The 19,099-nt window shown below is 41.2% G+C and overlaps 1 protein-coding gene across 2 annotated transcripts in view; it reads right to left on the reverse strand.

Annotated features, from left to right (window-relative positions):
- Positions 1 to 19,099, reverse strand: part of LOC109937412 (general transcription factor IIF subunit 2) — a 103,072-nt gene that overhangs the window by 60,539 nt on the left and 23,434 nt on the right. For both annotated transcript variants that reach the window (XM_048602904.1, XM_048602903.1), the window contains exon 4: positions 10,819 to 10,963. In XM_048602904.1, the coding sequence (XP_048458861.1) occupies positions 10,819 to 10,963 (145 nt within the window). The remainder of the gene's footprint in view (positions 1 to 10,818; positions 10,964 to 19,099) is intronic.

Here is a 19,099-nt window from a genome sequence, read left to right on the forward strand (position 1 = left end):
ATGTTGAATTTCAAGATGTTAGTGGTGAGAGTTTTGGAGTTCAGCCATTCTCTTATTGAAGATAATCATTGCTTGGCCATCAGGTGGTATGAATATTACTTCCTATTTATCAGTCCATGTGTGGCATTGTTGAGCAGATCGAGCTGCAACTGGGTATAGACCTTTGTCATTACCAAAGTATTTACCAAAGTATTAACTAAAGCTGCCGATTTGCATTTGGTTTTTGGGTAATGGAAGTGATAGGACCCAAAAAGAACGTGCAAAAACTGGCATAAGGGCACTTTATCTGAATGCTCGGAGCATTCGAAACAAGGTGGATGAGTTGACGGCGCAAATCATGGCAAATGGGTATGATTTAGTGGCCATTACAGAGACATGGTTGCAGGATGGTCATGACTGGGAGATAAATATCCAGGGGTATCAAACTGTTCGGAAGGACAGACAGGAAGGTAAGGGAGGTGGTGTTGCTCTGATTTTTAAGGATGATATCAGGGCGGTAGTGAGAGATGATGTAGGTTCTACTGAACAAAAGGTTGAATCCATTTGGGTGGAAATTAGGAATAGCAGGGAGAAGAAGTCACTGATAAGTGTGGTCTACAGGCCACCAAATAGTGACATCGTGGTGGGGCGGGCAATAAACTAGAAATAGCTAATGCATGTAAAAATGGTACAGCAATTATCACGGGGGATTTTAATCTACATATCGATTGGTCAAACCAGGTTGGTCATGGCAGCCTTGAGGAGGGGTTCATAGAATGCATCCGCGATAATTTCCTTGAATAATATGTAATGGAACCTACGAGAGAGCAAACTATCCTAGATCTAGTCCTGTGTAATGAGGCAGGAATAATTAATGATCTCACAGTTAGGGATCCTCTCGGAAGGAGCGATCACAGTATGGTCGAATTTAAAATACAGATGGAGCGTGAGAAGGTTAAATCCACTACCAATGTCCTGTGCTTAAACAAGGGAGATTTTGAGGGGATGAGGGAGGAGTTAGGTAAGGTAAAATGGGAGCAAAAACTTTATGGTGGGTCAATTGAGGAACAGTGGAGGACTTTCAAAACGATTTTTTCATTGTGCTCAGCAGAAGTATATTCCAGTGATAAGGAAGAACTGTAGGAAAAGAAATAGTCAGCCATGGATGTGTAAGGAAATAAAGGAAAGTATCAGATTAAAAAAAAAATACATACAAAAAAGCAAAGATTAGTGGGTAACTAGTAGACTGGGAAATCTTTAAAGGCCAACAGAAATCCACAAAAAAAGTTATAAAGAAAAGTAAGATAGATTATGGGTAAACTAACTCAGAATATAAAAACAGGCAGCAAAAGTTTCTATAAATATGTAAATTGTAAAAGAGTGACAAAGGCAAACATTGGTCCTTTAGAGAATGAGAAGGCCAATTTAATAACTGGGAATGAGGAAATAGCCGAGGCATTAAACAGTTATGTTGTGTCGGTCTTCACAGTGGAAGACACAAATAACATGCCGAAAACTGATGGCAAGAAGGTTATAGCAGGTGAGGACCTAGAAACTATCATTATCACTAAGGAGGCAGTGCCGGGCAAGCTAATGGGGCTAAAGGTAGACAAGTCTCCTGGCCCTGATGAAATGCATCCCAGGGTACTAAAAGAGGTGATGGGGGAAATAGCAAATGCACTAGTAATTATGTACCAAAATTCACTGGACTCTGGAAGGTTCCCGCAGATTGGAAAACAGCCGATGTGACATCACTGTTTAAAAAAGGAAGTAGACAAAAAGCAGGTAACTATAGGCCAGTTAGCTTAACTTCGGTAGTGGGGAAAATGCTTGAATCTATCATTAAGGAAGAAATAGCAAGACATCTGGATATAAATTCGCCCATTGGGAACACCCAGCATGGGTTCATGAAGGGTAGGTCATGTTTAACTAATTTGGTGGAATTCTTTGAGGACATTATTTGCACGGTGGACAATGAGGAACCTGTGGATGTAGCGTATCTGGATTTCCAGAAGGCATTTGATAAGGTGCCACACCAAAGGCTGCTACATAAGATAAAGTTGCACGGTATTACAGGTAATGTATTGGCATGGATAGAGGATTGGTTGACCAGTAGAAAGCAAAGAGTAGGGGTAAATGGGTGTTTTTCTGGTTGGCGGTCAGTGGCTAGTGGTGTGCCTCAGGGATCAGTGTTGGGACCGCAATTGTTTACAAGTTACATAGATGATTTGGAGTTGGGGACTAAGTGTGGTGTGTCAAAATTTGCAGCTGACACTAAGGTGAGTGGTAGAACAAAGTGTGCAGAAGACACTGAAAGTCTGCAGGGATATAGATAGTCTAAGTGAGTGGGAAAAGGTCTGGCAGATGGAGTACAATGTTGATAAGTGTGAGGTCATCCATTTTGGTAGGAATAACAGCAAAATGGACTATGTTTTAAATGGTAAAAAATTGCAGCACGCTGCTCTGCAGAGGGACTTGGGTGTCCTTGTGCATGAATCGCTAAAAGTAGGATTGCAGGTGCAGCAGGTAATTAAAAAGGCAAATGAAATTTTGTCTGTCATTGCTAGAGGGATGGAGTTTAAAAACGGGAGGCTATGCTGTATAGGGTCCTGGTGAGGCCACACCTGGAGTACTGTGTGCAGTTTTGGTCTCCTTACTTGAGAAGGGATATACTAGTACTGGAGGGGGTGCAGAGGGGACTCACTCAGTTGATTCCAGAGTTGAGAGGGCTGGATTATGAGGAGAGACTGAGTAGACTGGGATTATACTCATTGGAATTCAGAAGAATGAGGGGAGACCATACAGAAACATAAGATTATGAAGGGAATAGATAAAGTGGAGGCAGGGAGGTTGTTTCCACTAGCAGGTGAAACTAGGACTACGGGGCATAGCCTCAAAATAAAAGGGAAGCAGATGTAGGACTGAGGTCAGGAGGAACTTCTTCATCCAAAGGCTTGTGAATCTGTGGAATTCCCTGCCTAGTGAAGCGGTTGAAGCTACCTCCCTGAATGTGTTTAAGGCAAGACTAGATAAATTTTTGAACAGTAAAGGAATATAGGGTTATGGTGAGTGGGCGGGTAAGTGGAGCCGAGTCTCAAAAAGATCAGCCATGATCTTACTGAATGGCGGGGCAGGCTCGAGGGGCCAGATGGCCTACTCCTGCTCCTAGTTCTTATGTTCTTATTATGGGTATGTGGCTTCTGAAGGAGTGCCTCATTGTGCACCTCTATCCTTGGTTATTTCTTCCACCAACCTTCTCTGATTTTCTCCATTTCTAACATTGGCACATTTGCACCTTTGCACCTTAATTCGACTGACAGTTGATTTCCATGGTTACAGAAACCTGCTACATTCAGTTTCTGCCTCCATTATCTCCAAGTCAATCCACAAACCATATTCACCTCTCAGGTGGCTCAGCTACCCCCAAAGAACCAATCACAGAGAAGGCCATTTCTGTCCATTTCCTTACATCATAAAACCCATATGCTGGGTCTACCTCCAAACCCTACTTACTTCTGTAACCCCTTTGGGAAACCTCTCCCAAATTCACTAGAACCGAAGTCTCAAAAACCCAACTGCCTAACCTTTAGCTCTCCAATCACCATGTTATTCCTACAACGACTGATTTGCTCAACTGCACCCTCAGTCTACGAAATCCCCATTAAAACCAGTACACTCTCTCAACCTGGTTGCCTCCCTACGGTATGACCATTACCATATTCCCATAAGTCCAAAGGGTGTGGATAACTGTCAACACAACGCACTGTCAACGCCCTGCTCACCTGCTTAAAAATATTTTCCATTCCAATATCACCCCTGGTTTCTTTCTCTACTCCAAACTGTCTTGTTAAACCACTCTCACTATCTCCACAATCCTCGTTGCCATCACGTGCCCTAGAATCGTGCAATTTTGTCACCAAAATTGAAACAACACCATCACCTGCCTTTGCTGTTTCTCTCCCTACCTCAACGGGTCGCTGCTGTCCTTGCCCTGACTTGCGTCTTTCTCCAGTTTTCTCCCATATTTTTAAAAAATATTCATCAGTGGGATATGGGCGTCAGTGGCCAGCCAGCATTTATTGCCCATCCCTAGTTGCCCTTGAGAAGGTGGTGGTGAGCTGCCTTCTTGAACCGCTGCAGTCCATCTGTGGGCTGACCCACAATAATGCTGAGGAGAGAATTCCAGGATTCTGATCCAGCAACAGTGAAGGGACAGCGATATATTTCTCGGTCAAGCTGGTGAATGGCTTGGAGTGGAACTTAAAGGTAGTGGTGTTCCCATGTATCTGTTAGTATATCCCTCATGTCATATTAACTTATCCACAAGACTGACTCTCATGCTTTCGTGGCCCAATTCCCACTAAATTACTTACTGCTAGTTTCCATTCTGCATTGCTAGACTAGTCAACAGTATTAACTTCTCTCTCATGTTCTGTCCCTTCTCTCTCGAATCTGCTGTCATCACGTCACTTCTCAAAACCAACCTTTCACCCCTCCACCCTTGTAGGTGGGGCAATGGTTTACAATTTCCCCAAAAGTGCTGTCACCTCCTAAATGTTTAGCCCAGACCTGTGTTTGAATCCCTACCAATTGTTTATGTGCATTGCACAGGATCAGATCAAAATAATCAACGACATCCTGTGTGACTGTACCAAGATATATTATTCCTTTTAATCCTGCCTGATTTTTGAAATAGCTGGCTGAGGTACAGAAGAATCTGGCTGTCAAGATATATGAATCATTAAAAGTCAGTATGCAGGAACAGCAAGTAATTAGGAAAGCAAGTGTAATACATTTTAAGCAGAAATTAATACAGAAGTAGGACAATTTGCTACAGTTGCTACACTTCTGAGACCATATCTAGAATACAACAATTTCCTTCTCCTTATTTAAGGAATGTTAAGCAAATCCCAGGAGAGTTATCACTGGCATTGCCTTCACATAACCCTGTAAATCCACTGGTAGGTACCAATGTCAGCATCTTCCCCCATCCTCTCCTAATATCCCCAGTGTTGAAGCTTTGGTCATATGACCAGCTGCAATGGGCAGGGCAACATTGCCCACATGCCCGACACAAGACTCCTGAACAATTACTCTGCTTTGAACTCTGCAGTTGCTAAGTGATTACTAGGACGGCAGAGGAAATGTTACAAGAACACACTAAACAAATGCAACATCCCCAATGACACATGGGAATCACTTGCCCTAGAACATGCAAATTGGTGAAGCGGCATCCATGAAGGCCCAAAGGCAGCTGTCCAATGGTATAATGCTGATGCTTCGAGTAAGATATATGCGAAGTCAGTGTCAGAAAGGGACCTTCATCTGTGACAAAATGCTGTTACATTTCCTGATCCTTTTCTTCCAACTATAGTCAATTCTTCCATGCACAGTCACTCAACCTCTGGAGCCAAAATGATTTGTGGGGTCTCTCCAACAGCAAGCCCAGCACCAATAGATAAAGACAGCACTATTAGTACTCCTAAGATCATAGAATCATAGAATCCCCACAGTTTGGAAGTAGGCCATTCAGCTCATCGAGTCTGCACCTCCCCTCCGAACAGCATCCAACCCAGATCTACCCCCTACCCTATCCCTGTATTTCCCATGGCCAATCGACATAACCTGCACATCCTTGGACTGTGGGAGGGAACAGAAGCACCCGGAGGAAACCCATGTGGATACGCCTGTGTGGAGTTTGCACAGTTGCCCGAGGCTGGAATCGAACCCGAGTCCCTGGTAGCGTCAGGCAGCAATGCTGTCCACTGAGCCACCATGCCGCAAGATACACCTTCTAAAAATATGATATTAGAGTGAATATGTAACACGGTGGGAGTGCAAGAACAAGTATGTCATCTGCAGATGTTCAGGTCCTTGGGGAGACCACATCTCAAGTACTGCATGCAGTTTTGGTCTCCTGACCAAGGAACAGATATACAACAAGTGCAACAAAGATTCACATGCAGATTCCTAGGATGGAAGGTTCGTCACACGAGGAGAGATCGGGTCGACTGATTTGTATTCACAGAGGTTAAGAAGAATGAGAGGTGATCACATTGAAACATTAAAAAACTGACAGGGTTGGACCGACTGCATGCAGGGATGATGTTTCCCGTAGCTATGGGACCAGGGGTGTCAGGATATGCAATAGGCCTTGAAACTGAATTAAAAAGTATTGTTTTCACTCAGACGGTGGTGAACTTTGTGGAATTCTCTATTATACAACATCGTAGAGGTCAAGTCACTGAATATATTTAAGAAAAAACAGATAGATTCTAGAGGCTAAAGGTGTCAAAGGGTATGGGGAGAGAGGAGTAGAGAACAGAGATGGAGGATCAGCTAGGATCATGTTAAATAGGCTGAATGGCTTTCTCCTGTTCCTAATTTCAATCTTTTAAAAATTACTGGCATATCATAACACGTTTGTGAGATTGAGCAAGGAACTGCATTTAAACCATCTTGGGAACATAATCAGGTTTATTATTTGCAATACTACTGAACTAAGAGCAGCCTTTGCTATGAAGGTGACACAGGGAGGCAGCTTTTGAACATCAAAAATGTTGCACTTATAAATGCAAATCGTGACCAATCTATATGAGGTGCAAGACTCAATAATAGCAGACTCTTGCTTCTAATCTATATAGATTCTAATCTATTTGTTTATAGGGGAAGAGGTAAAACAGGAGTCTTGCTAAATGATAGACATCCTACATGCTACATTGCAAAGTAAATGTCAAATTATGTTGGAGACAGTGCTCCCACAATTTACAGTAATTTTTTCAATTCAGAAAGGAATTATCAGGGGCTTGGCATACATTGTGTTATTCGAGTGACTCAAAACTACATTCAAAAGTGAGATGCTGCACCCAATGCACAGGTCATCAATTAGCATTTTTACATGAAACAATACTACACGTTCTGATTTTGGAGCCAGAGTACAAATCAATGCTCTGAGCTTTCTATTAACCATTTCATTCAAGGTGGTGATCCGGATTCTGCAATTACAGGCACCCGAACTCACTAAATAGTTAGGTCTGTAGCATCAGGGGAATTGTCAAAGTAGTCTTGACAAGTAATTTTCCAAAATGTACAAAACTGATGTTGTTCAAGGACAATGTGTTTGTAAAATGAAATTAGCTCTGATTCCCTTAGCTCTAAAAATGTTTAGCACTGCACATTTGACAATTTCAAGCACTGCTAAGTGCCCACATTAGCCCAGCACCTTCATTTGCTTTCTGTAAATGCTGGTTATCACACCTTCCCAACCCAAGCTGGCAAACCAACTCAAATGAAATGGAAGACAAAGTACGCCAATTAAACAAAGCAATTCACAACAAACAGAAACATCAATACTAAACAAAACGTGCACTGAAAGCAATTCATCAGCTTCAACATTGTTAGATCAAAAGGAAAAGATCAAGGTGGTAAGGAGAAGAAACGGTGAAGAGGAGAGAGATGGGAAGGAGACTGTAGAGGTTGAACTGATAAATGTAAAAGATTCTTTTGATAAATGATTTTTGAATATTTAAAAACATTTTAACCCAATATGCGAAGTTTATTTGGTTTAATTAAATAACTTCAACAACATTTAGGAATACTGAGCCTTAAAAATAACAAAAGGCAAAACATTGTAAAAGCTGCAGATCAGATTTAAATTTATGTATCCTAATGAACGCAGAAACAAATGAATGCTCAAATAATGAAATAAAATCATACAGAACAAATATCTTAATGCATTCATTTTCTACTTAAAGAAAATTATTAAATGTAACAACATGAATTTATATCTTTACAGCAGCCCAAACAACTAACAATTATGGATTACAAAGAGCAGTAATTAGTGTCGCACAGACAAAACTGTTAACCAATTTATGCACTGAGAGATTCCACAAATGTCAAAGGAAATAATGAGCAGCTAATTAGTTTCTTGGGATGATAGTTACCAGAAAGGGGTCAGGACACAAGAAGAGCTCCTCATTCATCAAAATGGGATCAGAAGATCCATAGGATCTTCTCTACCTGTTTTATCAGAAAGACCCTCTGTTTCATTCTTCATTTAAAGGGCATTCCTCTGACAACCCCCAATACATTGAGGATTCAACTGAGGTTCTTGTGTCCATAATGGAACTTGAATCAATGACTGACTTGGAGGCAAGAATGCTAGCAACTGAGCTAAGCTGTAACGGCTAAATTTGAAATTCACAGGCAGATTTTTCAACCTCCTTTATAAAGCATAGGAAATGCTAACCCTCATTCAACCAACCACATACAATCCATGGCAACAGAGATATATCTTGTTTTCCCTGGGTTTCAAAGGTCTGTACCATGGAGCCTCAGGGAGGACACACTTAAACTTAGTTCTTCTGGTTCTGTGCAGGACAATGGGCAGAAAGGCTCTGCCACTGGCCCCAGTTCAACACAATCTCTTTCATTCCAATCCAAGTGGTGTCTCACTCTTGAAGGTCCTTTTTCAAGGTATTTCACCAGCCCTCGTTTGACTGGCATCCATTCTAACGCCACTCTGGTAGGGGATACATCTGAGAGATCGAGAATATGCCCTGCCAATTTCAGTCATTTCTCTGCAATTATGTCCTGTCGGCCACCTCTAGCCAATCCTGCGCAGCACTTCTTCATTGGCCTCGCTACCCGTCCAAGTGATGCCCAGGATTTTAACCAAGCAATGTTAGTGGAAGTTGTCCAACTTATACTACATCTTTATGGCTTTCTTCAATGTATCACTAGCAGAGATTGAAGCTGGTTCTGCAATGGACATGTGGAGCCTTGGCTTCATGGACATGTTGATGATGTGAATGATTACACGGTGTGGAGTAACAACTTCCCACGGTTGAAATGATGCAGGAACACCAATGCTGCTTGCCGATTCCTGCATGGATGCTGATCTCCAAGTCATCCTCCCTGATGTTGCTTCCTTGCTAGGGGAAGTGCAGACACCCTAGATGTTCTGCTGCCTAATTGTGATTGGGGTGTAGGAGGAGAAAGTGCTTGCTGCTTCTGGACAAAACCAGAACTCTGCCAAATGCCGGTCCCTAGTCTGGTTGGAAAAGTGTCGAAGCAGAAGTGACAAGCACCCTCACCTTATAAGAATCCATCACCACTACACAAATGTCAGGATGCAGCCATGGCAGCAAACCTCAATAAAAGGAGGCACATCCGAAGATACAGGTATGACAGGATTAGATGAAATCTGAAAGTAGGCTCGATCCTTGACAAGCCCGATCTTCGTTGGCATTGGAAGGGTTGGGGGAAACATATGAACACTTGAAACTCCATAGCATACAAAGCTACAGGCCAAGTGGTGTTAAATAGAATTAGAATAGATGGATATGTGATGATAGGAGCAGATGTGATGGGTTGAAGGGCCTCTTTCCATGCTATAAAAACTCTGATGTACAAACTTTATCCTCTGTTTCCATCAACTTATTTACATATATTGTTACAATTGTGATGGGAGGAATGTGCTAATAATCAAGCCCCATGACTCCAGTTGCACCATTTATATAAATGTATTGGTTCAACTTCAAGGATGGTCATATCAAATTTGACTGGGTAGAAGCAGTGATCATAATATGGATGAGGGACAAGATCAGGTCGAAACAGACTACTTGCAATACTTCATTACCTCCAAGATCCAAGTTGAATGCCTGACCCCTTATTTTCTCCAACACGAAAGACTCCACCTCCATTGCTAGGTGTTGCACATTTTGAAAAAAAAATCTAATGCCTGGGTGCGCTTTTTGCTAATATTTCCAATCACATGTTTCTATATCCACATCTACAATGGAAACTACCTGCCACTGCTTGACATGCTGTAATTATTACCTCACCTCATGGGAAGGTGATGCATTGACAGCATAACACATCTACTGAGGTACTTCCATTGCGAAGGGATGAAGGAATTTATAATGAAATTATGTTAAAAAGATATATTGTACAGCTTAAAAAGAGGGACAGAATTATTTATTTGTAAATATCTAATTACCGCCTGCACTTGAAGACCACTTCACCTCCCCTTGACTTTTCTTGAGCTAATAGGGAATGCTCTCAGTATCAAAATCAAAAATCTGCCAGCACTTTCCATCCCATTAAGCAATGGCAGTATTATCTAACTGGCTTTAATCATTAAGCTTTTTGGTATTCTGGAATGGAATCTAAACTCTCAAAATGGAGGTGAACTACACAAACTGGAACTTATGTGAAATAAGCTAATGCTGGCTGGAATACTGATAACTAGTACCGCAGGCCTGCAGCAATTTGGTTGAGGAAGATGTACAATTCCTGATCCAATTTTGATGAGTCGTAATTTTTCTGTTCAACCCATAAAACAATTGGAATTTTTAAAATTGGAATCACTAAAATGATTTGTCCAACTAAATTAATTTCTGAATTTTATCATCACACTTGCATTAAAAATCAATCATCCTACAGACATAAAGGAGTTTGAAAAGATTTCATGTAATTGCATAGTGTTGTCAACCAGTAACCAGCTGGTTCTTTAAAATGTGTAACGGGTATAACCAAAACATGAAGTTTTCCCAGGTCACAACCACAAACTTCATTTTTTTTTTTATTAAGCTCATCAATCTTAGGAGGACATAGAATATATGCAACTATTAACCAGTCATTATACAAAAAAAAAAGAACTGCGAATGCTGTAAATCTGAAACTAAGTCGTGAGGAAAGGAAACTGGACCTCAAAAGTTTAACTCTGTTTCCTGTCTACATATGCTGCCAGATCTGCTGAGGTTCTCCAGCTATTTCCGTTTCTGTTCCATAATACAACAGAACATCAGGTATATTTACACATTTTATTATTCCCACCTGACGGTCCTTCTGTGAAAACTGACAGTGTCTGTCCTCCAACGCTCTGCATTGTGAATGGATGCTCCCGGGGTGCACTAATTGGTTCACCCTTCCCGCTGGTATTTTGGATACTTGCGAGCTCTTCATTTAGAGTAAAGGAAACCTGATAAACAAAGGTACCCAAATTAGCTGCTACAATTTCACTGCATCACCATTCAGAATGGAAACACAAAATATAACAGCAAAGATTTGATGCATGCGCAACTTTAATAGAGGCAACATCAGGTTTTCTTAAATTACAAGATTCTGTACCGTTTTAACAAACTTGTAAGAAACAGACATTTACAAATCACCCAGTACCTTGAGTGACTGCATAGGTTTCAGCCTTCAATAGTTGATTAAATAACTTATTGAACTAGACAAAATATCTACATTGGGGAAAAAAGGAACTATTCTGATGTATTTCAAAGCCAAAACTAAAGATAAGTAGATATTTTGAACAGTAATTAGAAAGACAGAAACTAAATATTGTCTGGAAACAAAACAACGGCAATAATAAAAATCCAACAAACACAAAAGCAGCAGGCAAACAACATCATTATCAACGCTGCTCCTGACTGAAGAGACTCAATGGCAGACTAAACAAGAGTTATGTGGAAATAAAAAGAAACAAGAAGTGCTGGAGAAACCTAACATGATCTGGAGAGAGAAGCAGAGTTAACAGATTCCATAAAACTGTAAGAAGTAGGAACAGCAGTAGGCATCTAACAGAATCATGGCTGATCCTACATTCCTCAAGTCCACTTTGCTGTGTTTCCCCATAACCGTAATTCCCCTGGTGATCAAGAATCTATCTCAGCCTTAAATATATACTATTACGACATCCCCACACCCCCTGCAGCAAGGCATTCCAAAAACACTTCACCTTTTGAGAGAAGAAATTCCTCCTTATCTCAGTCTCAGAATAGAGGGGCACCAATTGAAGACTATGCCCTCTGGTCCTAGACTCTCCCAGGAGGGAAAATATCCTCTCAGCATTTACCATCAAGTCCCTTAAAAATCCTTTATGTTTCAAGGAGATGGTCTCTCATTCTTCTAAACTCCAGTGAGTAGAGTCTCAAGCTGTTTAGCCTTTGTTTGAGAGACAATCCTTCCATTCCAGGTATTACCCGAGTGAACTTTCTCTGAACTGCATCCAATAAAATGATATCTTTCCCGAAATAAGGGGACTAAAACTGCTTATTGTACTCCAGATTGGTGTCTGTAAACTGTTTGCATCTCTCTTGCAAACTGCCTTTCCAACTATTTTTGTGTCATCTGTAAATCAGCTACAGTGCATTCTTCCAACTCATTAATCTATTGTGAACAGTTGCAGTCCCAGCACTTATCCCTGTGCCACCCCAATGGTCACAAGTCACCATTCTGAAGAAGAGGCCCTTATCCCCACTTGCTGTTTCCTATCAATTCTCTACCCAGGCCAATATAGTACCTCCAACAACACAGGCTCTTATGACAACCTTTCGGGAAGGTACCTTGTTGAACACCTTCTGGAATCCAAATACAACAGACCTACTGGTTCCCCTCTATTCAGTCTGGTTGAGACTTCCTCAAAAAAAAAAACAATCCTTGCTGGTGATGTTCATATCCCACTAAAGAATAATTAAAACATGGAATAGTGGAGGAAGGTGCATCTGAAATAGAAGAACAGCCTTTTTTTATTGAATGGGGATGGCAGGCAGAATCAAGTGGCTATTTCTGCTCCCATTTTTTAATAGGTTTTATGCCATTTCCCTGATTATTTTGAAAGCTGAGAATTAGTAGGGAGGTGGAATGCAGGAAACACCAGATGAAAGCTATTGCCTGGTATTTAGCAGTTTTTGGGTAGGGGGGTTTTCTATTCTAGTGAAGGTAAACTTAAAAGTATGCCTTAACTTGAGATTCAGATAAAATTTTTTTTTTTTGTTTTTTAACTCCGAGGGTTGTGAACATTTAGAATTCTCTACCATAGAGGGCTGTGGGACCTCAGTGTTTGAGTATGTTTAAGGTGGAGATTGGAAGATTTCTGATTACCTATGACATTAAGGATTATTGGGATGAAGGGAATGAAAGGTAGGATAAATGATGAGCCATGATTGTATGGGGCATGGGGCAGGCTCGAAGAACTGAATGCTTAACTCCTGTTCCTATTTCTCAATCAAAATCCACATTAACCTTCCCACGTAGAACATATAAACATATAAAATTCAGTCTAACGCGAGTCACATGTAGATGCAATTTGTACGAGACCGCACACTTTTTACTAGTGATGAGCAGGAAAAGACTGGTTTTAATTCACAAAAACTTGAAATAATCTAATGAAGGCCAGAAGTCACATGAGGTGAAAGTTCCAAATCCTAACACTTTAAATAATTACAAGCTCCACTGCTCCCTCCAATAAATCCACTGCCAATGGAGTTGGAAACACACAAATTATACAGCATCCTGCTACTGCCATAGAATGGTATAGAAGTCAGAAGGTAATTACTTCCAAGGAACATTTAAAAGATATATAGAATTATAGAGGTGTACAGCATGGAAACAGACCCTTTGGTCCAACTCATTCATGCCAACCAAATATCCTAATCTAGTCCCATTTGCCAGTGTTTGACCCATATCCCTCTAAACCCTTCCTAGTCACGTACCCATTCAGATGTCTGTTAAATGTTGTAATTGTACCAGCCTCCACCAACACCTATGACAGCTCATTCCATACAGATACCACTGTCTGCGTGAAAACGTTGCCCCTTAGGTGCCTTTTAAATCTTTCCTCTCTCACCTTATGACTATGCCATCTTGTTTTGGACTCCCCTACCCTGGGGTAAAGACTTGAACTATTTACTCTATCCATGCCCCTCATGATTTTATAAACCTCTATAAGGTCGCCCCTCAGCCTCCAACGCTCCAGAGAAAACAGCCCCAGCTTATACGGCCTCTCCCTATAGCTCAAACCCTCCAACCCTGGCAACATCCTTGTAAATCTTTTCTGAACCCTTGCAAGTTTCGCAACATTTTCCCTAGAGCAGGGAGGCCAGAATTGAATGCAGTATTCCAACAGCGGCCTCACCATTGTCTTGTACAGCTGCAACATGACCTCCTAACTCCTACACTCAATGCACTGACCAATAAACACAAGTATACCAAACACCTTCTCTTCACTACCCTGTCTACTTGCCACTCTACTTTCAAGGAACTATGAACCTGCACTCCAAGATCTCTTTGTTCAGCAACACACCCTCAGACCTTACCATTAGGTATATAAGTCCTGCCCTGATTTGCCTTTCCAAAAATGCAGCACCTCACATTTTAAATTCAATTAAACTCCATCTGCCACTCCTTGCTTGGAATGGGGAATGGCAAGATAGACATTGGTTTCAATTGGGTCATTAAAGAACACATTAAATAGCTAACAATATATTGTATGCTACTGTAATTGAGGTCAGCTTACCTCACAAGCTTTTATTCGGTATATTGGACATTAAATTAGTCCTACGTACTTTTAATTTTTTTGGCAAAAATTTCTCTTTAAAATTATAACATGTAAATGGTAGGTTTTGTACTTTATTCTCTGAAGAAATTTTACATTCTTAGCAAAGAGAAAGTTGATAGATGTAAAGATTATGACAGAATTAGAGAACGCAGTAAAGAAAAGCTATTCCATCAGCTAACTGCACAAGCAGTAGGGAATACACAGTTAAGGTTGTTTCAATACCCCCGGATGGGGTATTGAGTACAAGAGTTGGCAGATCATGTTACAGTTGTATAGGACTTTGGTTCGACCACATTTGGAATACTGCGTACAGTTTTGGTCGCCACATTACCAAAAGGATGTGGATGCTTTGGAGAGGGTGCAGAGGAGGTTCACTAGAATGTTGCCTGGTATGGAGGGCGCCAGCTATGAAGAGAGGTTGAGTAGATTAGGATTATTTACATTAGAAAGACGGAGGTTGAGGGGCGACCTGATTGAGGTCTACAAAATCGTGAGAGGTATAGACAGGGTCGATAGCAAGAAGCTTTTTTCCCCCCCCAGAGTGGGGGACTCAATTACTAGGGGTCACGCTTTCAAGGTGAGAGGGGAAAAGTCTAAGGGAGATATGTGTGGAAAGTTCTTTACGCAGAGGGTGGTGGGTGCCTGGAACGTGTTGCCAGCAGAGGTGGTAGAGGCAGGCACGATAGGTCATTTAAGATGTATCTAGACAGATACATAAATGGGCAGGGAGCAGAGGGATACAGATCCTTGGAAAATAGGCAACAGGTTTAGATAGAGGATCTGGATCGGCGCAGGGTTGGAGGGCCAAAGGGCCTGTTCCTGTGCTGTAATTTTCTTTGTTCTATTAATGTGGGTGGGCAAATACATGGAAGAACTTGCTTCACACAGCAAATGGTAATAATATGGAACTCTACGAGGGCAGTGAAAGCAGAGATGATCAATGATTTCAACTGGAAATTGGATGAGCATGAAGGAAGTAAATGAGCAGGGCTATAGGACTACAGTCAGGGAACTGTACTGACAGGATTGTTCTACAGGGAGACAGAACAGACTCAATGGGCCAAATATCCTCCTCCTGTGTTGTAGTCATTCTAGGATCTCATGGCTCTATAACGAGATACAAAGCCACATATTGAAATCCCAAAGCAACAACCTAGACAGACTATTCTGCTTCCTTGTCCTGATTCCTCTCACAAAAACATATTTAGCTTCTGTATCCAACGTCAAAGACTCCAGTCACACAATTATACAAGTCATCTGCAGCCTAGCAACCTGGCTTTCACACAGGCAAATAAAATCAACAACAATGATTAATCTGGTAGCTTTTAATATTTCAGCCTGCCTACTGATATGAAGACAGACTTGAGAAGCTAGGGATTCGTTTAGTAGAACTGAGAAGATTAAGGCGCACCATGACAGAGGTTTTGGTTATTAAGGACTAAAAGGTAACTAACAGGCTACTGCCATGATTCAGAAAAACAAAAAGGTACAAATTTATGACTGCAAAAAAAATTAAGCATGTTTGCACCATCTTTGCACAGACAGTAGTTAAAATATAGAATTCTCGGCTATAAAAAATAGTTCAGAATCTATAAATTCTATCACATGATGATGAAATATTTCATGAAAATATGCTGGGAGTCAACTGGAAGATCTGAAAATAGACTGGATAATGCAAATTGAGAAATAAAAGAGTAAAGCTGGTAAACAGAAGGCCCACACTGGGTACCTCATTGGTACAAAGATGGAAAAGATGGTGAAGTTTATGTTTGTTACATTACAGTTCTAAATTGAAGCCATCGTGGTTTGCTGTTTTTAAGATCTACTGATTTGATCCACTGAATCAAACATCAGTCCACATAAACATCTGCTTTTAATACAAGTAGGTTCTTCGGATTCTGGGACACACTGTAAACAGGATAGCCAAACATTTTTATGCTCTCATTGCTGTGCTAATTTAGTTCAAGAAAATAGTAGCACAATTCAAGAATTGTTTAAAGGATTCAGATTTTATACTTATCCCCATTCAATTTCATGTAATTTAAAATACACAGCTGTGCAATACTGAGCTGGTTACAATCTGCAAAAGGTTCTATATAATTTTTAAAAGGGCGCTGCTAACTTATGAAACAATTGCTACCTGAGTAAACAAACTACATAACATGTAGCGGTGAAAACTATAAGTTGCCCCTTCACCCAAGGTGCTAGCTAGGGTCTGAACGAAGTCAGGCCTGATATTTCCACCCAAGACAAGGGGAGTTAAATATTTAAATTCAGTTGATTGCATGGTGTGCAACTTCATACTTTCACAAGTGCATAGAATTGACAGAGTTTAAGGGCATTAATAAAAAAACGGTTGGGAATATAAAAAGGTGGAGTAAATAGTTCAAGCATGACAAGAAAAACAAGACATTTTAAGCTAAATACATATTCTTTCCACCATTAAGGTTCCTCTTGCTTTTTGGTGCACTGACTTTTTTAAGGCATTCCTCCTCCTCGCTGTCGCATCCATAATTAATCTCTTTCTCAGCCATATTCCCAATCTAGTATCTCAAACAAATTATTTGTTATCCTGTTCAGGATTTACCAAGCACTTTTTCCCCAGCTCATTAATTTAGGTTTGAATTTAATGAGTTATGTTACACCAACCAGTAAATACATTTTGAAGTTATCTTAAGATGATATAAAATCCAACAGTTTAAACCAGTGCCCAGGGATCTAGAAATATCAAACAAATACATTCTCCTGTATAAGATTCAAAACAATCATATAATCCTTGGCATAATCGTGTAGTAAAGTGGTTTGCTCTGTTTTCTTTTCAAAATTGCATTTGGAAAATACATCAATTTATCAGCACACATATTTTCCACATGCAAAATCCTGGCAACGTCCACTGCCTTGACTTACCAAAATTCTGGCAATAGTTCTGCTTTACATTCAACTTTAAAAACTTCAAAGTTTGTACAATGGCAAATACTGTGTCATTTTGAAGAATTTAATTTGGCTTAAACACAGGCTGTACTGTAGGAAAATAATCCTTAAAAGATGTAAGGCTGGAGTTGTGAATCATGTCTGGAGAAACTACAGCAAAACAACCAGAGGGAGGGGTGAAGAGTTTTCTTTTTCACATAGCAAGTTGTTGAGATGTAGATTTTAAAAAAATTTATTCATGGGATGTGGATTTCCTGGCTTTGATGGCCATTGATCACCCATCCCTGGTTACACCCACAAGGTGGTGGTGGTGAGCTGCCTTCCCGAACTTCTGTACCATTTGGCACAGGTACACCCACAATGCTGTTACAGAGAAATCTCCAGGATTCTGACCCAGCAACACTGAAGGAACAGCAATGTATTCCCAAGTCAGGATGAAGAGTCGCTTGAAGGGGAACTTGCAGCTGGTGGTGTTCGCATGTATATGCTTCCCTTGTCCTTCTAGGTGATAGTGGTCATGGGTTTTAAAGGTGCCATCTATGCAGCCTTAGTGAATTCCTGAATTATGTAAATGGTACATACTGCGACTACTGTCAGTGGTAGATGAAGTGAATGTTGAAAGTGGCAAATGGGGTGCCAGTTAAACAGTCAGCTTTATACTGGATGATGTCTAGTTTCTTGAGTGTTGTTGGAGCTGCAGTCATCCAGGCAAGTGAGGAGCATTTCATCACACTCCTGACTTGTGCATTGTAGATGGTGGACAGGCTTTGGGAAATCAGGAGGTAAGTTACTCGCTGAAAGATTCCTGTAATTGTCTGAAAGAGTGATGGGACTTTCAAAAGGGAATCAATAAAAAAAGAGAAAATTTTTCAGGGGAAGTAAAGGGTAATGGGACTGTTTGAATAGCCTTTCAGAATTGACAGAAACATAATCAGACAAGTGCAAAAACAGAAGTTGCTGAAAAGCTCAGCAGGCCTGGCAGTATCTGTGAAGAAAAAAATCAGAGTTAATGTTTCGGGTCCAGTGACCTTCCTCGGATGGTAGCTAGGAAAATGTCAGTTTATATGCAGAAGATGGGGAGGGGGAGGGGGTAAGGAGTAAATGATGGGCAGGGGTAGAGCCCAAAGAGACAGAACAATTGGACAGACAAAGGAGTTGATAACGAACTGGCTAGGAGGGTGAATAGCCGGTAAATGGAGAATGTTAGTGGCTAACAATAGGTAGTGTGTAATGGCAGGCTATGTGATAACAAGACCTGGTGTGTGGGGTAGGGGTCTAGGACATGGGAGGGTTCAGGCCCTAAAGTTATTGAACTCGATATCAAGTCCGGAGGACTGCAAGGTCCCCAAGCGGAAAATGAGGTGTTGTTCTTCCAGCTTGCACTGAGCTTCACTGGAACACTGAAGCAAGCCTGAGACAGAGATGTTGGCCAGGGAACAGGGTGGTGTGTTAAAGTGGCAGGCAACAGGTAGCTCAGGGTCCTTTTTGTGAGCAGAATGTAGATGTTCTGCGAAGCGGTCACCCAATCTATGCTTTCCCCAATGTAGAGGAGACCACATTGTGAGCAGCGAATGCAGTAGACTAGATTCTGGGAAGTGCAGGTGAAGTGTTGCTTCACCTGGTGGGTATGTTTGGGCCCTTGGATACTGGAGAGGGAGGAGGTAAATGGGCAGGTGTTGCACCTTCGCCGGTTACAGGGGAAGGTGCCGTAGGGCTGTGGGGAGGTGTTGGGGGTGAAGGAGGTGTGGACTAGGGTTTCCCAGAGGGAACAGTCCCTGCGGAAAGCGGGCAAGGGAGGGGAGGGGAGGGGAAGGGAATGTGTGTCTGGTGGTGGCGTCTTGC

The sequence above is a fragment of the Rhincodon typus genome, chromosome 11 (assembly GCF_021869965.1).
Source record: "Rhincodon typus isolate 14 chromosome 11, sRhiTyp1.1, whole genome shotgun sequence".
Classification (NCBI taxonomy): domain Eukaryota; kingdom Metazoa; phylum Chordata; class Chondrichthyes; order Orectolobiformes; family Rhincodontidae; genus Rhincodon; species Rhincodon typus.